At 45.8% G+C, this 24,944-nt stretch overlaps 1 protein-coding gene across 3 annotated transcripts; it reads right to left on the reverse strand.

The window, feature by feature from the left end:
* Positions 1-214: 214 nt before the first annotated feature.
* Positions 215-12,699, reverse strand: C22H1orf159 (chromosome 22 C1orf159 homolog). 3 transcript variants are annotated; one of them, XM_040084837.2, is made up of 12 exons: positions 12,629-12,699; positions 11,247-11,302; positions 9,885-9,943; positions 8,244-8,353; positions 7,858-7,948; positions 7,468-7,543; positions 6,770-6,874; positions 6,141-6,206; positions 5,492-5,626; positions 5,005-5,030; positions 4,537-4,567; positions 215-3,707 (listed from the first exon to the last, which is right to left on the reverse strand). In XM_040084837.2, exons 5-12 carry the CDS (start codon positions 7,927-7,929, stop codon positions 3,622-3,624), a joined length of 597 nt encoding a protein of 198 aa, XP_039940771.1. In that variant the 5' UTR covers positions 7,930-7,948; positions 8,244-8,353; positions 9,885-9,943; positions 11,247-11,302; positions 12,629-12,699; the 3' UTR covers positions 215-3,621. The 3 variants fall into 3 exon arrangements, with proteins under 3 accessions (XP_039940771.1, XP_039940770.1, XP_039940772.1); XM_040084836.2 differs by lacking the exon at positions 12,629-12,699 and adding an exon at positions 12,430-12,505; XM_040084838.2 differs by lacking the exon at positions 9,885-9,943 and having other exon boundaries at positions 12,629-12,675.
* Positions 12,700-24,944: the final 12,245 nt, after the last annotated feature.

Here is a 24,944-nt window from a genome sequence, read left to right on the forward strand (position 1 = left end):
CAGAGAAGCGGATTTTGATTTCTTTTCCCTCCGTTTTGGTGGCAGGAAGAATTCCAGCTGAGCGGAGATCTCGGGTTCCTTGCGCCTTAATTCTCTTCTCTTCACCCCCAGCTTAAAAAGGAAACAGAAGGAGCTGCAGAGTTGTTAAAATCTGGGGGGAAAAAAAAGCTCCAAACCCCAAAAAGAAAAGTTCAAATTCTTTATTTTGGCACCGTTTACAAAGCCACAAACCCAGGAGCTACTGGGGCGATTAAAAGCGAGTTTCAAAGAGCAGATTTAGGGTTTTCAACCCAAACGAGAACACGGAAAGGGAATTTGACAGCACAGAGGAAGGAGAAACCCAGAAAACTCAACCCCAAAACTCAAACCAAACCCAGAAAACTCAACCCCAAAACTCAAACCAAACCCAGAAAACTCAACCCCAAAACATGAACCAAACCCAGAAACTCAACCCCAAAACTCAAACCAAACCCAGAAAACTCAACCGCAAAACTCAAACCAAACCCAGAAAACTCAACCGCAAAACTCAAACCAAACCCAGAAAACTCAACCCCAAAACTCAAACTAAACCCAGGAAACTCAACCCCACAAAAGCAAAGCTCAACCCCAAAACTAAACCCATAAAACCAAAGCTGAGCCCACAAAACTCAACCACAAACCCCCAAATTAAACCCAAACTTTGATCCCAAATCCAAAACCAAACCCACCAAACCCAGCCCCAAACCCACAAAACCTGAACCCACAAAACCAAACCCAGAAAACTCAACCCCAAAACCCAAAGTAAACCCACAAAATCCCAAATTAAACCCACAAACCCAAACTTTAACCCCAAAACTAAATCCACAAAACTCAACCCCAAAACAAACCCCACAAACTCGACCAGGAGTTCACAGCGATGACAAAGCTGAACCACACCAAAAAAACTAGTAAAAACCTTGGGATTTCAACGTTTTTTGGATAAAAATCTTGGGATTTCAATGTTTTCTGGGTAAAAACCTTGGGATTTCCACGTTTTTTGGGTAAAAACCTTGGGATTTCAACGTTTCCTGGGTAAAAATCACTGAGAAGAACTCGATTTTAATTACACACAGAATTAGATTTTTCCATTTTTAATTCCGCAAATCCGGTTTTTAGTCACACAAATAGGATTTTTAATCACACAAAATCCAATTTTTAGACGACAATTAAACCAAATCCCACACGAGGAGAGACAGAAAAAGGAGCTGATCCGTCAATAAATTAAATTTTAGCAATTAAGCAGGACAGGAATTAACACGGAGAAATCCCCGGCTCCAGAGGTGCAATTCCTTGGAATTTTTTGCATAGTTCCTCCTTTTATTTCCCCTTTGGAATTTGGAAAATCCTCAGGAATTCTGAATTCCAGGATAAAACCTCCAGCCAGGATTTCTACTTGGGGAAATAATAAAAAAAAAATCTCAGCAGGACAAAAAATGGAAATTATCAAAATTCCAAGTTGAAACTTCCCAAGTCCTTCAAAAAATGGGAAGAGTTTCAACTGCAATTCCTTGGCCAGGAGGAAAATAATTTTATTTATCCTAATAAAGAGGAAAAATCTGGAATTCCTGGGGGTTTTTTTTGGCACAGGAATCTCTCCAAGATTGGGGTTTTATCCCTGAAAATCCCACAAAAATCTCGGTGTTTTTTAAGGAGATAAAAGCAAATTCCCAGAAAAATGGGATTATTCCACGGGAGAAGTTGATTTCTTCCCATCCCAAATTCTCCTCTCGGAAGGTTTGAATCCTAAGGAACAGGGAACGTGGATTCTCCATGAGAGAGGCAGATCCAAGAGTTTTGTTCTCATTTTCCCAAAAGAAAAAAACCCCAAAAATTGGGGGAAAAGGGAGAACCAACTGTTCCCACCCCCATCCGCGCCAGGGAACGCCGAGGATCCAAAGGATTTCTTTTGGGAGCAGCACACGGAGCTGGGAACGCTCGGAGTTGGAATTCCAGGTGGTGACAGTGACTTTTCCATGGATTTGGGATGGATCCAAGAGCCAACCCAGCCAGGAGGAAAAGAGCTGGAATTCCAGGTGGTGACAGTGACTTTTCCATGGATTTAAGATGGAACCAAGAGCCAGCCCAGCCAGGAGGAAAAGAGCTGGAATTCCAGGTGGTGACAGTGACTTTTCCATGGATTTAAGATGGAACCAAGAGCCAACCCAGCCAGGAGGAAAAGAGCTGGAATTCCAGGTGGTGACAGTGACTTTTCCATGGATTTAAGATGGATCCAAGAGCCAGCCCAGCCAGGAGGAAAAGAGCTGGAATTCCAGGCAGTGACAGTGACTTTTCCATGGATTTCGGATGGATCCAAGAGCCAGCCCAGCCAGGAGGAAAAGAGCTGGAATTCCAGGCGGTGACAGTGACTTTTCCATGGATTTGGGATGGATCCAAGAGTCAGCCCAGCCAGGAGGAAAAGAGCTGGAACTCCAGGTGGTGACAGTGACTTTTCCATGGATTTGGGCCCCTCAGGCTTGGACGGAAAAGCTGGAGGAGGGAGACCCAAGCCAGGAAAAACAAAAAGTCCTTTTCCAGCTGTTTTAACTTCCCCAAATCCCTCAGGCAGGAAGAAGATCCAGGGGAGATGTTGAGGCTGGTGCTTGGAATTCGGGAATGCCTCTGGAGCTCGGAGCTGCCCTGCAGATTCCAGGGATTTACCCCAAAACAAATCCCATTTTTCCACCGGCAGGAGTTGTCCCGATCCCTCCGGCTCATCCCAAAAATCCCTGACTGCTCCAAACCCAGGAATTCTCTCCTTTCCACAAGGGATGGAGCCTGCAGGGACAATCCTTGGAGAATTTCACTTCATCCAAGGAAAAATTCCCCAAAATATTTGGGATTGGGCCTGGATCGAGCACCGAGAGAGCGGGAAAACGCTCCCAGTAGGATCCGAGGGATTTGCATCCAAAGGATTCTGCATCTTAATTATAGCTGTAATCAATTATTCATAGTTAATTAGCATGATTAATTAGCTTAATTAATCACTGTCCCAGGTTAAAGCAGTGGCACTTGAGAGGATCCCTTTGCCAAGTCTCCATCCCGGAATGGATCCGCATCCCAAATCCCAGGATTCTGGGGCGTGCAGCGCTGTCAGCTCCAGTTTTGGGCTCACAATCCCAAGGAAATTAATCCCAAATTCCTAAAGGATTCTCTCCAAACAGGAAAAGGCACCAAGATTCCTTAAGGATTCTCCTCACAAGTCCTCCAAATCCCTCAGGAATTGTCCCCAAACAGGAAAAATCCTCCCAAATCCTTCAGGAATTGTCCCCAAACAGGAAAAATCCTCCCCAATCCCTCAGGAATTGTCCCCAAACAGGAAAAATCCTCCCAAATCCCTCAGGAATTCTCCCCAAACAGGAAAAATCCTCCCCAATCCCTCAGGAATTGTCCCCAAACAGGAAAAATCCTCCCCAGTTCCTCAGGAATTCTCCCCCATCCTCCGGAGCAGGACCAGGACGCTCCAAAGTCCCCGGACGTCCCCGAGCCGGCGCCAGCTCCTCGCTCGGGGTGAGATTTGGCACAAACCCTCGGGGTTCCCGCGGGATCAGCGGCTTCCAGGGGTTTCCCGGCGCGGGGAAAGGCGCCGGGAGGCGCGGGCTCGGCTCAGACGTTGCTGACGCGGCTGTCGGCGGCGCCGGCGCCGGACGGGCCCAGGGAGCGCTCGCGGCGGACGTAGCGCGGCTTCCGCACTGCAAGGAACGAAAAGGGCCTGGAAAACCCCTGGGAAAGGGGATGGGGGCGGGAACTGCCACAGGGAGCGGGAGCTGGGATGGGAGGGTTGGAGTTCGGGGTTGGGTCTTGCGGGGGATTCAACCAGAAATGTAAACCTAAATCCACAAAACCCAAACGGACGCCACAATCAAACCCACGAACCCAAAATCAAACCAACAAAACACAAAGTCAAACCAACAATCAAACCAACAAAACCCAAAATCAAACCCAAAATCAAACCCAAAATCAAACCAACAAAACCTAAAATCAAACCAACAAAACCCAAAATCAAACCCACAAATTCAACCCAAAATCAAACCCACAAACCCAAAATCAAACCCACAAATTCAACTCAAAACCCAAAATCAAACCCACAAATTCAACTCAAAACCCAAAATCAAACCCACAAATTCAACTCAAAACCCAAAATCAAACCCACAAACTCAACCCAAAATCAAACCCAACATCAAACCCAACATCAAACCCAACATCAAACCCAACATCAAACCCAACATCAAACCCAACATCAAACCCAAACCTAACTCCTCAAACCCCAACCCTCCAAACTAAACCCACGGAATTCAACCACAAACCCAAAATTAAACCCAAAAATGACCCAAACCCACAAAACTCAACCGGAAACCCCCGAAATCTCGATTTTCCCATCCGTATTTTGGCCTGCACGAATCAAAGCAATAAATAAATCCCACCGGATTCCTGCTCCCCGCACGCGTTTCCATGCTTTATTCCAAGAATTCCTGGGATTTTCTGTTGATTTTTAGCACATTCCAGGGAAACATTCCTCACCTGAAGACGCTGGAGGAGGGATCATGGACGCCTGTGGAACGGGAGAAGGATAATGTCAAAAAAAAGCACTTTTTAACAGCTTCTCCTTTAAAAAAAAGGAATTTTTTTTAGAACTCCAGTAATATTCATGTGGAATAAAGAACTTTATAACAGTCTTTCCTTTAAAAAAAATCTAGGATTTTTTAGGATTTCTATAATTTTCTCTGTGTACAGTTTTTTTTCTTGGAAAAATAACTCAAATTTCCCATTTTTGTCCCAGTTTGGATCCAGAGAACCCCAAAATAGCTTTGATTTTATTTCAGTCTCTTTCATCAGTTAAGGAGTTTTCATCAATTAAGGAGTTGCTTCATAAAGCTTCAATTTAGTTGGTTAGAATAGAAATTATTGTTAATTAGAATGGAAATTATTGTTAATTAGAATGGAAATTATTGTTTATTTAACGTTGCCATAAAAGCAAAATTCACTCACTGTTTCACTGGGCTGGAGGACAGATGCTAAAAGAGGAAAAAAATATATATATTAATTAAGATTATTCGAATTAATTTGAAGGCTGGAATTGTTCATTTTCCAAAAATACAGCCACGGATGGAATGATTTTATTGTTAAAAAAGGAATTTTGCCCCCAAATCCAACCAAAATATTTAAAAATCCCATTTGTAGAATTTACTGGGTGTAGGACTCTCGAGACTGGAGGATTTATTGGCACAAAATGGGAATTTTCTCCATAAAATGGGGATTTATGAGCTCAAAATGGGAATTTTTCTCCACAAATCCAGGGGTTTTTTTACCACGAAATTGGGATTTTCTCCACAAAATGGGAATTTAGCAGCCCCGAATGGGAATCTTCTCCTCGAAATTTTTAATTTTCAAGGAAAAATTCCCATTTCAACCCATTAACGGAGCAAAGCTCATTAAGGAATGGCTAATTAAAGGTTTTTTGGGTTTTTTTTTTTACCTTTGTTCCTTCTGTAGAAAATCTTTGGGAGTTTGTTGGCTCGTTTGAGGTAGAAAAAAGAAGCCACGGAAAGGATCAGGAACAAACTGAGGAAAAACGTCCCCAAAATCAGGGAAGCGGCGACTTCTGGGCCCCCTGGAAATAAAAAATAAATCATCAAAACACGGAGAAAAGTCTGGTTTGGACTCAAAATCTCTTTTCATCAAAGGATTAAATAAAAAAATTTTAAAAAATTGTGATTTTTAGGTGCTGTTGGGTAATCCCAGGTGCCTGAAATGGAGTTTGTGGCAGGAGAGAAATGGGAGAGGGAGCAGCAGCTGCCAGGGGCTCCTGGTTAAATTAAATCACTTTGAACATATTTCAATAAATTAAATCAGTTTGGACAAATTGGAATCACTTTTTAAACTCATTAAATCACCTTTTAAACCCATTAAATCACCTTTTGAACTCCTTTTTAACAAACCAAATCACTTCTAAATCTCATTGAATCACTTTTTAAACTCGTTTTAACCAATTAAATCACTTTGTAAACTCCTTAAATCCCCTTTAAACTGATTAAATCGGTTTTTAAAGTGATTTTAAGGAATTCAGTCACTTTTAACTCCTCCAATCCCTCCTTTCAGCTCTCCCCAAAATTCCACGTACTCACCCAGGTTCTGGATGAAAGGAGCGACCGTGCTCATGTTCATGTGGGAATTCATCCCTCTGCTGCCAGCTGGGGAAAAAACACGGAATTTACACTCAAAATCCATCCCCATCCCAGATTTTGATGTTTTTTCCCTTCCTGCACACCCAATTCCCAAATTTCCACAGCTTTTCCCACTCAAAATCCCACGAGGACTTTGGGAATGGTTTTTATTTAATATTCTGTGGAATAAAAATCTCCATTTTTTATGCTGCGTTTTTGAGGAGTTTTCGCTGCGGGAATCGCCGTCGATTAATTAATTAAAAAAGAATCAAAATCCATCAAAGCTCACGAAATTAAAATTAATTAAAGGACGCGGGCTAAGAAAAAAATCTCCATTTTTTATGCTGCGTTTTTGAGTTTTCACTGCAGGAATCGCCGTCGATTAATGAATAAAAAAGAATCAAAATCCATCAAAGCTCACGAAATTAAAATTAATTAAAGGATGCGGGGATAAAAAAAAAAAATCTCAATTTTTTTTTTTTTTTGCGTAAATCTTCATCAATGACTTTATTAGAAAGATTCCGACGAACGAAAATGAGTCTGATGGAAAAAGGACGGAGGAGAATTGATTCAAAGGGATGAAAACTCACGGCTCCGGCACTCGCTGAGGTTGTGCCCCGAGGGGCTGGGCACGGTCTCGTTCCTGCACTTCACACAGCTGCTGCTCCCATCCTCGCTCCACCTCCTGTAGCACCCTGCCCCAAAAAACACGGATAACGGGATGAAAACCAACAGAATTCCCCGGTTTTTTCAGAATTCCCAGATTTTAGAGGGGAAAAAAAAAAAAACACCAGCAGGAATTCCATTTTTTTGGGGGGTTACAAACGGCACCTGATTCCCCTTTTCCTCCCCACTAAACTATTCCCGGTGTTTATCCCAGGGGAAAAAATAGAACTTTCTAAAGGGGGAAAAAAGGGAAGGGATTATGAGGAAATAATAATTATTAATGAATTAATTTTCACGCCCCAGCTGCTGGGTTCTGGCGTTCAAAGTCCAGAAAATCCGGGAATTTTTTTAAACCCTGGAATTCTCTAATGTTTATCCCAGAAAAATAAAATTTTTCCAAGGGGAAAATAAGAGAAGGAATTACAAGGGAATAATGAAAACTCAGGAATTTTTTATCCCTGGAATTCTCCAAGGCCACCTTGGCCTCTGCCCATGGAATAAATGTTCTTTAAGGGCTTTTCCAAGCCAAAATTCCATGGGTTTATCCCAAATTCTACGGATTTATCCCAGATTCCATGGATTTATCCCAGATTCCACGGCTTTATCCCAAGTAATTCCCTACCCGGGCTGCACTGGTGGGTGACAGGGCAGGAGCTGTTGGAATCCAACATTTCCACACAACATTCCGGGTCTGGCACCTGAGGAGAGAAATTCCCAGGGAAATTCCCACTCTTCCATCGAGGAAAACGCCACAAACAAAGGAAAAACCCCACAGAAATCCTGGGATAATTCCGTTAAAACCCACGGGAATTTTTCTCTCCAAGAAGAGAAAAATTTCTTTTTAATTTCATGTTTGTTTTAGAAATCGACGTTACGTTAATTTTATGGACGAAAAGAGAGACAATTTGGGATAAAACAAATATAAAATAAAACGTTGAAAATAAAAGATTAAAAATAAAAATAAAATAAAAATCGCCTGGATCGGAGGAGGAAAAATTCCTGGAGCACCCACCGAGTTTTCTGTGGATTTTCCGGCAACTTCTGCCACGAGCCTGGTTAGGAGCAGCACGAAGGGCACCTCCATTCCCAGGAAAAACACGGATCTGGAGAGAAATCGGGGAAAAAATTCAGATTCTTCATTAATGGCAATGGAATTCTGCTTCCCTTTGTTAAGGAAGTCAAGGGGGGAAAAAGGGGAGGTGGCAAGAGCAAGGAAACACAGACGAAAAAGCATTATTTATTACAAAAACCTAAGGAAATTAAATTATCATTTAGATTTTCGTCAATACCCGGCGATTCAAAAGAGTAAGAAAACACAGACGAGGAAGGATTATTTATTAAAAAAACAAAAAACCCTAAAATTAAATTTTTTTTATTTTAAAAATAAACCCTTCTTACCTAGAAAAAGAACCTTGAGGAAGAGATCATAATAAAGAGGAAAATTTGGGTGGAAAAATCCCCTTGGAAGCGCTGGCTGGATCAGCTCAGTCCCGCCGGCGGCTCCATCCCTAAAATAAACCGGGACACAGTCGGGATCCCGAGCCAGCCCTGCGGCTGTCCCGGCCCCCGATCCATAATCCTCATTTCCACCGGCCGAGAAATTCGATTTTCCATCCGCCAGAGATAATTTTGAAACGTTTGATGGACCCGGAGCTGTCGGGGGTTTTTTTATTGAAGCAGTTCGAAAGCAAAGCTGAGCCCAAAACGCTGCTTTAAAAGCTTCTAAACACTTGAAATATTTGGTGGTTTTTACTTGATTTTTTACTTAATTTCTACTCTATTTTTAAAAATTCCTTTATTTTTAATTAATTTTAATCCGAGCCCCACAATGATTTCTTCACAGCCTGGTGGATTCTCTATCAGCCAGCAATAATTAGTATCTAATTTTTTAAAATTCATAATATATGAATTAAATCTCTGTGGATGAGGCAGAAAGTCAGGGATGGGACACAAAAAAAATTTGATTTTTTTAGGGTCATTCCCTTAAAAAAAATCAGATTTAAAGATCTGTATTTTTGAATAATGTGAAAAAATAGATCAGCTATCCCTCAAATCACACCTCAGGAGAGCTATAAAAAAGATCAGACAGATTAAAAAAAAAAATTGTATTTTTTAAAGTGCAATAATGTGAAAAATAGATCAAATATTCCTCGAATCCCACCTGAGGAAGGCTGAGAAGAGCTTGTGAACTTTACAGGGAATAAATCCAGCATGGAATTTCCAGGACAGCAAATTCCAGCCGGGATTTGAGCTTTCAATGAGTCCTACTCTTCAAAATCAAAGGAAAAAAAAAAACACCAAACAACTTATTTTTATAATTTCTGGTCAAACTCCACATTCTGCTGCCTCCACGGACGAGGTTTTACCTCAAAAATTGAAATTTAGAGAGGGAAAAAGCCCAAAAGCCTTCAGGAGATCGAGGATCCACCAGCACTGAGGAGAGGCCGAGCTTGGGAACGAAACGTGAGGGAAATTTGGGCGGGAAATCGGGAAGGAATTCTTCCCTCGGAGGGGCTGGGATGGAATTCCCGGGGAATCTGGGATGGAATTCCTGGGGAATCTGGGATGGAATTCCCACGGAATCTGGGATGGAATTCCTGGGGAATCTGGGATGGAATTCCCACGGAATCTGGGATGGAATTCCCGGGGAATCTGGGATGGAATTCCCATGGAATCTGGGATGGAATTCCCGGGGAATCTGGGATGGAATTCCCACGGAATCTGGGATGGAATTCCCACGGAATCTGGGATGGAATTCCCACAGAATCTGGGATGGAATTCCCACAGAATCTGGGATGGAATTCCCGGGGAATCTGGGATGGAATTCCCATGGAATCTGGGATGGAATTCCCGGGGAATCTGGGATGGAATTCCCACGGAATCTGGGATGGAATTCCCAAGGAATCTGCGGCTGCCCTACGCCTGGAATTGTCCCAGGCCAGCGTGGAACAACCTGGGATAGTGGAAAGCATGAGCTTTAAATTCCCTCCATCCCATCCCACAAATTTCCCACAGATTTCCTCAGGATCAAACACCCACAGCGAAACAATTCCCCCCAGGAATCTGTTCCACGTTTGGCAGCCTCCTCCCTGCGGATTCTGGAAAAAAAAAAAAGAGATATAAAGCCAGGCACAAGCTGCTGCCTGAATTAACAAATATTTTCCCCTCAGGATTTTCCTGCCAGCGCAGTTTGGGCAAGGCAGACTTTGGAATTCCGACAAGGATTTCACACCCCGGGCGTCACGTTTGGAACAAATCCCAAACCTCCGCCAGCTCGGATCCCCAGTGCCACCAAACACAGGGATGAAGCTCATCGGGGAATTCTGCCTCTCGTGGCCTCTCAAAAGCAACACAAACAGCGCAGGAACACCGAGGGCTTTCCTCCCACTCCTGGAAGCAAACTGCTTCCATTATCTTCACAGCTTCCAGTTTATTTTCCTGCTGCACTCTCAGCATTTTTCTTGCTGAAAGTGCTGCTGGAGCTTGGGAGTTACTTCAGCAGCCGGAAAAGGATGGAAGAGAAAAGAAACTCTGCCTGAAATCCAGGTGGTTTCACAATTCCCTGGGTGTGAAACCACGCCACGCCCAAAAGCTTCTTAATCCTGAAGTGGTAAAGCTGAAATGATAAAACTGAGAGAAGAATCAAGGGCTGGAAAGGCTGAAATGGTGAAACAGAGCAGAATCAGAGAGGTTTTAAAAGCTGGAATGATAAAACTGGGAGCAGAACCAGAGGGTTCTAAAAGTCGAAACGATAAACCTGAGAGAAGAATTAAAGGGTTTTAGATGTTGAAATCGTGAAACTGAGAGAAGAATTAAAAGGTTTTTAAAGCTGAAATGATGAAACTGAGAGCAGAACCAGAGAGGGTTGGAAAAGCTGAAATAAAACTGAGAGCAGAACCAGAGAGGGTTGGAAAAGCTGAAATAAAACTGAGACCAAAGCCAGAGAGGGTTGGAAAAGCTGAAATAAAGCTGAGACGTTGAAATGGTAAAACTGAGAGAAGAATGAAAGGGCTTTAAAAGCTGAAATTATAAAACCGAGAGCAGAACCAGAGGGTTCTAAAAGCTGAAATTACAAAACTGAGAAGTTGAAACGGTGGAACTGAGAGAAGAATGAAAGGGCTTTAAAAGCCAAAATGATAAAACTGAGAGAAGAATCAGAGGGCTTTAAACATTGAAATGATAAAACTGAGAGAAGAATCAGAGGGCCTTAAAAGCTGAAATGATAAAACTGAGAGAAGAATCAAAAGCTTGAAAAAGCCGAAATAAAACTGAGAGCAGAACCAGAGGGGCTTTAAGAGCCGAAATGCTAAACCTGAGAGTAAGAACTAAAGGGTTCCAAACATTGAAATTATAAAACTGAGAGAAGAAGGGGAAGGTTTTAGGGCCGAGAGCGCCACTCACCAGCCCCTGCACGCTCCCCGCAGCCCTGTGCACCTTGCCCAGCTGCCAGCGCACACCTGAGAGCAGAACAAAACATTCCTTTTATTTTATCAACCCCAGCTGGAGGAGGACTCGTTTTTCCAGCTCGGGTCCTGCCCTTTCCACGGCCGGGGTTTTGCGAGGAGCGCGCTCGGCAATTAAAAACGCGGGTGCTGCAGATTAATCAGAGCCACCTTGGCCGAGAAAGCTGCTCCACGCCTGCCCTGGGCAAACATTCATGGATGTTTAGTGCTGGGACACCTCCTGCTCTTTAACGGCGCTTGCCACGGGGTTAAAAATCAGGAGAAAGGAATATTGTCCAGGGAGAGCGGCTGGGGAGCGGAGTGAAGGAAATGGCTTGGGAAGGATCCCAAAAGCATTCGGTGCCAGCCCAGCCATGGCAGGGACACCTTGCGCTGGCCTTGGACATTCCAGGGGTGGGATATCCGTGGAATAAACGGTGCCAGGGCCTCAGCACCCTCACAGGGAGGGGATTTCTGCCCAATATCCAACCTAAACCCACTCCCTGGCACTCTGAATGAATTCCCCCTTGCGCTGCCACTCCATCCCTTGGAAATATTCCCCTGCCCTGTAGCTCTGGAAGGTCGCCCCAAAGCTTCCCTTCCCCAGGCTCAACAACCCCAGCGTTCCTGGGATTTTTATCCCTGGGAATCCCCCAAATTTGGGGGATTTCACCCCTAAATGGCACACCGAAATCCCTGTTATTGGGATGTGCATTTGGGGGGAAGCTCAGCCAGGAAAAGCACACCAAAACAATACCACCAAATACCCACAAGCCCAAACAACCTCAGATCGGCAGAAAAAAATTTATCTTAAACCCAGTTAAATTATTAGGAAATAAAGCAGCCGAAGTTTCGGGGGTGGGGCTAAGAAGGGAAGGATTCCTTTCCAAACGCAGCAGCAACCCGCTGGCCCCAAAAGCGCTGGGCAAGGAGGAGGAACAAGGGGCGGTTTTTAACCCTAAACCCAAACCCCTCCGAGCCCCGCGGTGCCCATTTCCCTGGAGAACTCGGGGAATCCATCGGGAGCCGCTGCCCACCCCGGCTCTCCGCGAACAATGGGGCCCCACCCAGGGCTCGCCGCTCGCCCCGGGGGTCGCCGCCCTTTCCCCATCCCGCTTCCTCCTCCTCCTCCTCCTCCTCACCTGAGGGCTCCCCCGAGCATCCCCCCGGCACCGCCGAGGTTCCCGTTCGTACCCCCCGCCCTCCACCGGCGCCCTGCCCGCTGCGCCCCGCGGCACCCTAGGAGTTGTAGTCCCGCGGCCGCCGCCCGCCGCGCCGCTTCGCCCGGCGGCCTCTCCGCCAGGAACTACACGTCCCAAAAGCCCCCGCGGCGCGCCCCACCTGCACCCCGCTCCCCGCAGGTAGATGCGCTAGCTCAGCCTTTTCGCGCGGCGCCACGGTGCCTGCTGGGAAAGCGAGTCCCGCGCTGCAGGCGGGGCGCGGGGGCTGTGGGGTCTCCGCACTACAACTCCCTGCGTACCCCGCGGGCGCGCCGCCATTTTAGGCGTTGCCCGGCAACGCTGACGCGGCGGGAGGGAGGAGGCGGCGGGGTCGAGGCCTGTGCGCCCCAAAATCCCGGGAATTCGGGGAAAATCGGGAAGAGCTGGCCCAGATGTGGCCGCCCCATCCCCGGCAGTGCGCAAGGCCAGCTTGGGCCGGCCTCGGAGCAAGCTGGGATGGTGGGAGGTGTCCCTGCCCGTGCGAAGGGGTGGGACTGGATGGGATTGAAGATCCTTCCCACCCAAACCATTCCATGATTGCATAAAGGAAGCCGTGTGGTTTATTTCCCCCTGAAAATATCTGTTTTATTTTTGTGGTTTATTTTCCCCTAAAAATCTCCTTCTTCTGTGGTTCACTTCCCCCTAAAAAAAATCTCATTTTTCTGCTTATTTTCCCCTAAAAATCTCTGGGGTTTTTTTTTTTTTTTTTTTGTGGTTTATTTCCCCTTTTAAAAACTCCTCTTTTTTTTGTGGTTTATTTCCCCTTTTAACCCCTTGTTATTTTGCATGGGGATGAGGAGCAGCACCTTCCACAATCCCGGAGTTTTCCTGATTCCTTGGAGCACAAATCCATTTAAATTTGGCATTTCCAAGCCAGCTCCTGATTTCCCTCAGCGTTTTTTTGCTGTCAAAAGCGCTGTGGGGTGTAAATAAAAAAAAAACCTCAAAGGCTTCATTTAGAGACATTTGGAGCTGCTCCTCACCTTTGTTCTGCTGATTTTGACACGAGGAAAATCGGCTTTTCCACTTAAATTCTCATGGAGAAGATTCCTGGAGGTTTTGGATGTCTTCCCTACACTTTTTTACTGCGGGAAATGGCAAATTAAACACAAAATACAGATCGGTTTTGTCTGATTTTTCTTTATTATAAAGCAAGATTGCCGCAAAATGCAAATATTTGTAAAGGCAGGAGGTGAAAAACCTCATAAATATTCACCAAATATGGTAATTATCCCAATTACAGCTAACGAGGTTTCAATCTTGCTTCATTTCCATGGCTTTGTAAATATTATTTGTATATTAAAAAATAAAAAAAAAGAAAAGGGAAGGAGGGAGAAAAGGAAGTGGGGAATCCCTCCTGAGGCTCCAAAATGAAACCTAAAAAATTATTAATATTAAAAAAATGTATCGATAAACTCGTGTGGAAGTGCATTAAGGTTTTGATGCTACTCCCAAAAATAAATGGCTTTAATTATTCTCCCATGGAAAAAAGAGATTCCCAGTGATGGATTGAGTTCCATCCCAGCTTTATTAAAAAGGAAATTGCATTTACTTTTCATTTGCCGGGATCAGCGCAAATCCCTGGCAGGGAGATGGAAAATTCCCTGGAATCCGGGCAGGAGCACGAGAATATTCCTGACCCCAGCCACTTTCCTTTGCTAATTTTTAGGGACACGAGGCAATTCCAGACCTGTTTTATTCCAATTTTTAGGGACAGGAATCAATTCCAGACCCGAGTTCTTTTCCCTTCCTAATTTTTAGGGATGCAAGGCAATTCCAGACTTGGTTTTTTTAGGGACAGAAATCAATTCCAGGCCCCAATCCCTTTCCTAATTTTTAGGGACACCAGGCAGTTCCAGACCTGGGTGTTTTTTTTCCGAATTTTGAGGAATTCCAACACCTTTTCCACAGAGAAATTCCCGCTGGTGTCCAACTTGAGCCTCCCCTGGCCCACAAATCATTCCTCCAGCACCCACCACTAAACCGAGTCCCCAAGTGCCACATCCACAGGTTCTCTGGAATTTTGGAACACTTCCAGGGATGGAGATTCCTTTCCAAGGCCTCACCGCCTTTTCAGCCGAGAAATTTCCCTTCAATATTCAATTTGAACCTTCCCTGGAAGTTTCCCTCACCCTGTCCCTGTCCCTGCCTGGGGCTGTGCCACCTCCAGGTGTCCTTGGACAACTCCTCCCACCCTTTCCTTGGGGAAATTCCTGCTGGGAATTCCCCGCACAGCCCCTTCCAAGGCCTGACCACCTTTTTAGCCAAGAATTTTTCCCTTAATATCCGATTTAAACCTTCTCTGGAGCAGCCGGAGGAATTTCCCCGTTCCCTCTTTTCAGGGAGTTGTGCAGAGCCAGGAAATCCTCCCTGATCCCGTCTTCTCTGGGCTGAGCCCCTTTCCCTGCTCCCTCAGGAATTCTCCAGCCCCATTCCCATTCCCTGGACACATCCCTGAAAGTGTGGGACAATCCCACTGCCTGCTCAGCTCAGCCCCTTCCCTGCACCAAGGGATGGATCGCTCCTGAAAAAAAAAAAACCCAAAAATAAAATTACAAAATATTAAAAATTCCAGCACGGGAAGCAAGAAGGAAATGGATTTACGCAGCAGGATTTCCTGGCCGGCCCCAAACAGGAGGAATTTCGAGGCTCTCCCACTTCCCAAGCTGAGTTTTCAGTTGGCCCCGAGGGTTTGGCCTTTGTTCCTTCTCCACAGCCAGGAAATTCCCGGCGTGATTCCAAAGGCACGCAGGGAGCTGCAGGGATTTGAGGAATTTTTAGGGATTTTAGGACCCTGGGTGGTGAGAACACAACGCCCAGCTCGGATCGGGATCCTGCATTGAAGCTGGGGTGAATTTGCCTTCAATCCTCCCAGCTTTTAAAACTGGGAATTGCTCCAGAAAAAGCCACTCCCTCTTCCTAAAAATTCCCTTTTGCATTCCCAGCCTGGCTGAGGACGGCAGCGCTCGAGCCGGATCCGGATCCTGGATCTCTCCATTAAACCTTGGAGCAATTCATTTTCAATTCTCGGATATTTGAATTTCTCCTGAAAAAGCCATTCCCTCTTCCTGAAAATCCCTCACTTTTCCAGACTGGTTGAGGTGTTAATTTGGAAGGATTGGAGTGGATTTACTTTTATTTTTAATCTTTATTTTGCATTTGTTCCTTCCAGAACTAATCAAGGCCTGATCAAGGGCGGGAGGATTCGTTGGAAAAGAGGGAGGTGTAATTATTTGCTGGAATTTGGATCCTGGTGGGAATCATTGGGATCCCAGCTCCTCCTTCCTACCTGGATGCGCTCTGAGATGTGTGGGGTGAGGAATCCTTGGGCTGGGAGGATTCCCGTGGATCCAGGACTGGAAAAATTGGAATGAGGAATTCCAGACCTGTTTTTGGAATGAGGAATCCTTTGGCTGGGAGGATTCCCATAGATCCAGGCCTGGAAAAGGAAAAAAATCCTTTGGCTTGGAGGATTCCCATGGATCCACAGCTGGAAAGGAGAAATCCTTTGGCCAGGGAGGATTCCTGTGGATCCACAGCTGGAAAAATTGGAATGAGGAATCCTTTGGCCGTGAGAATTCCCATGGATCCAGGCCTGGGAGAGGAGGAATTCTGCCAGCAGAGGGCAAGAGGATTTGTGTTACGTAAGGAAAAGTCGGGAGAGGAGAAGCAGGAGGGCCCTGGAGCCATTCCCTGGGCTCTGACATCACATTCCCAAAGTCATTCCCAAATGAATGGGAGGGAAGTGAGTAATTCCACCGGAACAGGAGCGTGGGACAATCACCGGGACAATTAAAATGTTGGGACAGCTCCCAGCACCTTCTTCCCTGCTGCTGGTGGGGGTGGAAATTTGGGAATTGAGCTGGGAAAAGGGGGCTCCAGAGGGACCTTCAGTCCCTGCTGGAACTGGATGGGCTTCAAGGTCTTTTCCAAGCCCAAACCATTCCATATTTTTATTCCAGGGTTCTCCCCGCCTTCCCTTCCGCCCTCAGGTGAAGCTCCGCAGTCCCTCTGGATGATCTGAGAATTCCATAAAATCTCTCTCAGGGAATTCCAGGTTCTGCAGGGGCATCCAAGGAACATGGAGAGGGATTTTCATTGGGAATTTTCCCCTCAACCTCTCTCAGGGAATTCCAGGTTCCAAGGATCTCTAGAATTCCCTGAAGGAAAATTGGAGCTGGAACCAACTGGGATCAGATCAGGTTCCTTTTCCCAAAGTGCCTCAAGAGGAGCTCCAGGTTGGATATTTGGAAAAATTGGATTGGATTTCTGTGATTCCATGATTTTCTCCCTCACCTGCAGCATTCCATGACTCCAGCTGCCTCTGGATCGTTTATTCTCCATTCCTGATCCTTGGGAAGAGCCTTGGAGAATTCCTTGATTTATTCCTTTATTCCCATGTCCCACATCCCAACTCCAGCTGCTCTGGGATGGTTCAACATTCCCCAAATCAAATCCCAATCCTGGCGGGATTTCCCCTTTCCCTGGAGCCGCTTGTTGAAATCCAACTTCCCTTCCAAGCCACTCTGGAAGCAAGCGCAAACATTTGGGGGAAAAAAAGCTTAAAAACATTTGGGGAAAAAAAGCTTAAAAACATTTGGGAAAAAAAAGCTTAAAAACATTTGGAATAAAACCTTAAAAACATTTGGGAAAAGGTTTAAAAATATTTAAAAAAACCTTCAAAACATTTGGGGAAAAAGCTTAAAAACATTGGGGGAAAAAAAGCTTAAAAACATTCGGAGCTTAAAAGCATTCGGAGCTTAAAAACCTTTGGATAAAAAGCTTAAGAACCTTTGGGAAAAGCTTAAAAACCTTTGGGGAAAAAGTTTAAAAACCTTTGGAAAGCCACTTGGAATCGGTGATTCCCAAACCACAGTCTCCCGTTAATCCAGTGGGGCTTTTCCTTCAGGAATAATGGGGAGGGGGGGAAAAAAAAATAAAAATATTCCATGAGGAGCTGACCTCAGGGGCAGGGAATGGCCGGAATTCCTGCAATTCCAGCGGCTGAATCACAGCGCCCGGAGCTGCTGAGGTGGAATGGTCACATGAGGAAAATTCCAGGGATTATCTCATCCTGGAAAAGCGGGATAGCCCCGGGTGCCAGGCGGATCCAAGGGCTGAGATAAAATCCGGAGGCAAAGCTTGGATCGGCGCTCGAGGGCACCCGGAGGGCGCAAAGTGGGGCTTAACAGCGGCGCCCTCAACTAAAAATCCTGGAAGATGTGGCTAAAAATCCTGGAAGTTTTGGCTAAAAAATCCCGGAAGTTTTGGTTAAAAAATCCTGGAAGTTTTGACTAAAAATCCTGGAAATTTTGGTTAAAAATCCTGGAAGTTTTGGTTAAAAATCCTGGAAGTTTTGGCTAAAAATCCTGGATGTTTTGGCTAAAAATCCTGGAAATTTTGGCTAAAAATCCTAGAAATTTTGGTTAAAAATCCTGGAAGTTTTGGTTAAAAATCCTGGAAGTTTTGGCTAAAAATCCTGGAAGTTTTGGCTAAAAAATCCTGGAAGCTTTGGCTAGAAATTGCGGAAGTTTGGAATAAAAAATGTGAAAGCTTTAACTAAAAAAAAAAATGTGGAAATTCGAACTAAAAATTGTAAAAGGTTTTAGTTGAAAATGCGGAAGTTTTAAGCAAAAACTTGTAAAAGCTTTAGCTAAAAACTGTAAAAAGCTTTAACTAAAAGAATGTGGAAGCTTTGACTAAAAAATGTGAAAGCTTCGACTAAAAATTGTAAAAAATTTGAATTGAACTCGCGAAAGTTCGACATAAAAACCGTGAAAGTTTTAACCAAAAATCGCGAAACTTTGAGATAAAAACCGTGGAAGTTTTAACTAAAAAAATATGGAAGTTGGAACGAAAAAACGTTTAAAAATTTACCTAAAAATCCTGAAAGCTCGAAATAAAACCCGCTTTTAGCTTTAACTAAAATAATTTCATTTACTGGAGGCCACCCAGGCGCCTTTTAACCCTTTCGCCGCTGCCCTGGCAGAGTCCGGCTCTTCCCAAGGTTTTTTTTTCCCACTGGGAATTCCAGCTGGGAAGGATTCCCCAGCCTGGGGCAAACTGGGAGAGCTCCTCCCTCCCTCCCTCCCTCCCTCCGCGGGATCCTGAGGATGACTCCGGCGCTGAGTGGGAGGTTCGGGGTTATTTTTATCCCTCGGGATGGGGTGGGATGAACCTGCCCGGCCTTGGGTGGATCCCGAAGGATTGGGAGCAGCAATTTTCCCTGGATTTCAATGATTTGGCTGCTTCCCAAAGCCGTTCCCTGTGGGAAAAATCCTCGTTCTAAACTGATTTCTTTTTAAAAAAAATTCTTTAATTTGTTTTGTTTTGTTTTGTTTTGTTTTTCAGGAATGAGTTTGGAACGCTTGGGTGAGCTGGAGGAAAAACCTGGGATAAGCGCCACGACCTTGAGCAAAACCAGGAATTTTCGTCATTCCCTTGGCTCATTTCCTAAAGAAATTGAGGAGGAAAATGAAGAAAAGGGAATTCGAGGCCTCCATTTCCTGCTCCTCGCTGGATGAATTTCCCTAAAGGAATTGAGGAAGAAAATGAAGAAAAGGGAATTTAAAACTTTCGTTTTCCATCCTGCTCCTTGCTGGATCAATTTTCCCAAATAAATTGAGGGTGGGGAAAAAAAAAAAACGAAGAGAGGGAATTCGAAGATTTCATCTTCCATCCTGCTCCTCGCCGGGTGAATTTTGCTCAATAAATTCAGAAAGAAAACGAAGAAAGGGAATTCAAGCCTTGAAATCGGAATCTTTGAGGACGGGGTTGGTCCTGGTGCCTCCAGTCAGGGATCTCCTGCAGGATCCCGTTTCATTGGAACGGCTTTGGTTCAAATATTGACATTTTCCATCCCGAACTGGAAATATTGACATTTTCCATCGCTGAACTCCCTCTTATCAGCTTTTATTCAGCCGCCGCCGTGGGGCCCGGCGCGGGCTGGCTTTTCCTGATAAACGATTCCAGCTTTTTGTCCCTGCAGCCTTCCCAGGAGCCGGAGGCGCTGATGCTGCGGGAATTCTGCTCCAGGCTGTGAAAGGTCCCATCGGGAATGGCTCCAGGCTGTGACCATTCCCATCGGGAATGGCTCCAGGCTGTGACCATTCCCATCAGGAATGGCTCCAGGCTGTGAACATTCCCATCGGGAATGGCTCCAGGCTGTGAACATTCCCATCGGGAATGGCTCCAGGCTGTGAACATTCCCATCGGGAATGGCTCCAGGCTGTGAAAGGTCCCATCGGGAATGGCTCCAGGCTGTGAAAGGTCCCATCGGGAATGGCTCCAGGCTGTGACCATTCCCATCGGGAATGGCTCCAGGCTGTGACCATTCCCATCGGGAATGGCTCCAGGCTGTGAATATTCCCATCGGGAATGGCTCCAGGCTGTGAATGGTCCCATCGGGAATGGCTCCAGGCTGTGAAAGGTCCCATCGGGAATGGCTCCAGGCTGTGAACATTCCCATCGGGAATGGCTCCAGGCTGTGAAAGGTCCCATCGGGAATGGCTCCAGGCTGTGAAAGGTCCCATCGGGAATGGCTCCAGGCTGTGAAAGGTCCCATCGGGAATGGCTCCAGGCTGTGAAAGGTCCCATCGGGAATGGCTCCAGGCTGTGAAAGGTCCCATCGGGAATGGCTCCAGGCTGTGAAAGGTCCCATCGGGAATGGCTCCAGGCTGTGAAAGGTCCCATCGGGAATGGCTCCAGGCTGTGACCATTCCCATCGGGAATGGCTCCAGGCTGTGACCATTCCCATCGGGAATGGCTCCAGGCTGTGAAAGGTCCCATCGGGAATGGCTCCAGGCTGTGAATGGTCCCATCGGGAATGGCTCCAGGCTGTGAACATTCCCATCGGGAATGGCTCCAGGCTGTGACCATTCCCATCGGGAATGGCTCCAGGCTGTGAACATTCCCATCGGGAATGGCTCCAGGCTGTGAACATTCCCATCGGGAATGGCTCCAGGCTGTGAACATTCCCATCGGGAATGGCTCCAGGCTGTGAACATTCCCATCGGGAATGGCTCCAGGCTGTGAACATTCCCATCGGGAATAGCTCCAGGCTCACATTCCACAGAGGGATCAATGACGGAAATCGATGGAAAACGACAGGAAATTTTGGAAACCCCCCCCCCAAAACCAGAATTTCCCAGGCTGGAAAAGAGAAATCTATGATGGAAAAATTAAAAAAAAAAAACAACTCAAAGATAGAATTTCCCAGGCTGGAAAAGAGGGATCAGTGATGGAAAAAAAAAAAATTAAAACCCTCAAAATAGAATTTCACGGGCTGGAAAAGAGGGATCGGTGATGGAAATTGATGGAAAATTTTGGAAACCCCTCAAAACCAGAATTTCCCAGGCTGGGAAAGAGGGATCAGTGATTGAAAATGTAAAAAAACAAAACAAAACAAAACAAAACAAAACAAAACAAAAAAAAAAAAAAAAATAGAATTTCCCCAGCTGGAAAAGAGGGATCAGTGATGGAAAAAGTTAAAACAAAAAACCACCTCAGAATAGAATTTCCCAGGCTGGGAAAGAGGGATCAGTGACGGAAATTGATGGGAAATTTTGGAAACCCCTCAAAACCAGAATTTCCCAGGCTGGAAAAGAGGGACCAGTGATGGAAATCGATGGAAAACGACGGGAAATTTTGGAAACCCCTCCAAAGCAGAGTTTCCCGGGCTGGAAGAGAGGGCTTTGTGCCCTGTTTTCCCAGCGCCCCGGTCCCTTATCAGGAGCATTCCAGGCTGTTTGTCCCAGGAACCGGCCGGAGCCGGGAGTGATTCAGCGGGATGGGGAAGGGCAGGTGGAGCAGGAAAAGTCACCTGTGCACAGGAAGGTATAAAACACACCCGGGCTGCTGGGCACCCGCAGCTCCTCCTTTTCCTCCTCCTGGAAAAACCCCGGCACAGCTCCCGGCTGGAATTCCAGGAGTATCGACCGCAGAGGCGGAATTTCTGGAGGGATTTCTGGAGAGGAGGCGGGAGTCGAGGGAGCGGGAGATGTTTGTGTCCTTCTAACAGCGCCTGAGCAGGTACGGAAAGGATTTTCTTGGCTCTTCCCTGGACGGGAGATAAAAAACCCTGGAGGGATCACTGGAACTGGGATCACTGGAACTGGGATTGTTCTAACTGGGATCTCTGGAACTGGGATCACTGGAACTGGGATCACTGGAACTGGGATCACTGGAACTGGGATTGTTCTAACTGGGATCCTTGGAACTGGGATCCTTGGAACTGGGATCACTGGAACTGGGATTGTTCTAACTGGGGTTGTTGGAACTGGGAACACTGGAACTGGGATCGTTGGAATAGGGATTGTTCTAACTGGGATCTCTGGAACTGGGATCCTTGGAACTGGGATCACTGGAGCTGGGATCACTGTAACTGGGATCTCTGGAACTGGGATCTTGGAACTGGGATTGTTGGAACAACTGGGATTGTTCTAACTGGGATCTCTGGAATTGGGATCTCTGGAACTGGGGTTGTTGGAATAGGGATCGTTGGAACTGGGATCACTGGAGCTGGGATCACTGGAACTGGGATCACTGGAACTGGGATCACTGGAGCTGGGATCACTGGAATAGGGATCATTGGAACTGGGATCACTGGAACTGGGATTGTTGGGGCTGAGATAGTTGGAATAGGGATTGTTCTAACTGGGATCACTGGAACTGGGACTGTTGGAACTGGAATCTCTGGAACTGGGATCACTGGGACAGGACAAGCCCTAATCCTAAATCCTGTCCTAACCATGACCCCTCTCTGTCTGGTTCTATGGTGTAAAAGGATTCCTAGGACTTACAAAAAGTATGGAATTCCTGAACGCTTTCGTTGTTTCCAGGTGTCCCCGAAGCTTCTGGAAAAGCCCAGTTAAAAGCTGGGAAAAGGAGAGGAAGAGCTTCAGGCTCTGAATTAAAACCAAAAACAACAAAAAACAATCAGAAAATCAAACAAGATAAACCCTAAACTGCAAAAATTCCGTTAAAAAGACGCAGGGGGGGAAGGGTGACAATCCCACGGGGATTGGAAATGTCTCAGCCGTGCTCTCCCCGGTTTGATCCCAAATCCCAGCGTTCCAGCTGATCCCCAAAACCCCCAAATATCGAACAAAAATAAGCAGAATAAGGTGATAAAAATGAGCAGAATCTCAATTTATTAAAACCTCCGACATCCCGATCGTATTTAGCAAATGGGAAACGTGGGGGGGTGTTGGGGAGGAAGTTGGAATTTCTGTTCTTAAAAGCAAATTTTTACAAGTTTTTTTCAAAAGCAAATTTTTTGATTTGAAAGCAAAATTTTGGGGGTAAACTTTTGAGTTTGCTGTCAGGATTTTGCTGTGCTGGAGCTGACGTAGCCCAGACCAATAAAAACTTCCTGAGAGCAGCTGAAGTTTCATAATTCCGGGTTGTGAAATAAGAGCTTGAGCAAGGCAAAGCTTCTCCCTTTCTCAGCTTCCCTTTGCTGCTCAGAATTCCTGAAAATTCCCAAAAAAACACCCAGGAAGTGCAAAAAAACCCAAAAAACACAAACCCAAAAAACCACCCCCAGATTTTGGGGATGGAGTTCTGCAAAAGGGAAGATTTAGTAAAAAAAGAAAAAAAAAAAGAGGAAAAGGAAAAAAATTCTCTCAGGTTTTCCTCACCTTTGGGCTTGGATTTGTGATTTGTCAGCATCTGTAAAAGCAGGAAAAAAACCCCAAAAAATAAAATTAAAACCCATGAAAACTCGCTGAAAAACAAAATCTAACCTCAGGAGAAGCTGCACCTCCCACAAAAAAAAAACCCCAATTTAATTCAGTTTGAACAAAAATAAGGACAAAAAAAATTAATTCCGAAGCTCTGAGGGGAGAGGGGTGAACTCCTCATCCTCATAAAATGGGGATTATCATTTTTCCTTGCCCCTGCCTGTAGAATTCGGGAAATATTTGGTGTTTCTGGGCGCTGAAACGAAGCTCTGAAGTGCCATTTAAATGCCATTTCAATGCGTGGGCGCAGGGCTGCAATTACCTGAGCCTGGATCCGCAGGGAGGATCCCTGACGCATCCCCCAAAAATCCGCCCGGGAAATGCAGCGGGCAGAGCTGTCACCAGGAATTTCCTGCCGCCGCTTTCGGGGACACCCGCCGGAATTCGCCCCTGGACGCGGCGGAGCCGCGGGCGCTGGCTGAAATAATCCGAATTTGGGGTGATTCCGAGAGGGATGAAGGGAAAGGAGATGAAATTTACCTCTGGATGTGGGTGTTGTCTGAAATAATCCGAATTTGGGGTGATTCCGAGAGGGATGAAGGGAAAGGATGTGAGATTTGGCTCTGGATGTGGGTGTTGCCTAAAAAATCCCAAATTTTGGGTGATTTTGAGGGGGATGAAGGGAAAGGAGATGAAATTTACCTCTGGATGCAGGTGTTGCCTAAAAAAATCCCAAATTTGGGGTGATTCTGAGAGGGATGAAGGGAAAAGAGATGAAATTTACCTCTGGATGCGAGTGTTGCCTAAAAAATCCCAAATTTGGGGTGATTTTGAGGGGGATGAAGGGGCAGGAGGTGAAATTTGGCTCTGGATGCGGGTGTTGCCTGAAATAACCCAAATTTTGGGTGATTCTGAGAGGGATGAAGGGAAAGGAGATGAAATTTGGCTCTGGAGGCAGGTGTTGCCTAAAAAATCCCAAATTTTGGGTGATTCTGGGAGGGATGAAGGGAAAGGAGATGAAATTTGGCTCTGGATGCGGGTGTTGCCTAAAAAATCCCAAATTTTGTGTGATTTTGAGGGGGATGAAGGGGCAGGAGATGAATTTTGGCTCTGGATGCAGGCAGAGCTGTGGGTGCTGCCTGAAATAATCCATATTTCAGGATTCTGAGAGGGATGAAGGGACAGGATTTGTTTGTAACCCAATTTTTTTGGGGATTGGGGCTCCTGCACTCCCGGACAGGAGCTGAAATTTGGCTCTGGATGCGGGTGTTGCCTGAAATAACTCAAATTTTGGGTGATTCCGGGAGGGATGAAGGCAAAGGAGGTGGAACTTGGCTCTGGATGCAGGCAGAGCTGCAGGTGCTGCCTGAAATAATCCAAATTTCAGGATTCTGAGGGGGATGAAAGCGGAGGAGCTGAAATTTGGCTCTGGATGCAGACCAGCTGCCGCTCCGGGCCGAGAATTCCACAGTTTTGCCAGGGGGAAAAAAAAAGAACTAAACCCCAAAAAAACGACCCCAAACCTCCATTTCCTCACTTCCCTCAGCTTTTCCTGGAATCCCAGCACCCAGGGGTGACCCTGGGCATCTCCCAGGAGCCGGGATCACAAAACCTCCCCCTCAAAAAAAAAAAAAAACCCAAAAAAAAGCTTTTTTCCCCCTCGTTATCACCCCACTGAAAAAAGTGTTTTTTTGCCCTCAGGCCTGGCTCATGCTCCATAATCCCCGAGGGCCTCCCAGAATTAGAGATTTTTTT

Source organism: Hirundo rustica, chromosome 22, assembly GCF_015227805.2.
Source record: "Hirundo rustica isolate bHirRus1 chromosome 22, bHirRus1.pri.v3, whole genome shotgun sequence".
Taxonomy (NCBI): Eukaryota; Metazoa; Chordata; class Aves; order Passeriformes; family Hirundinidae; genus Hirundo; species Hirundo rustica.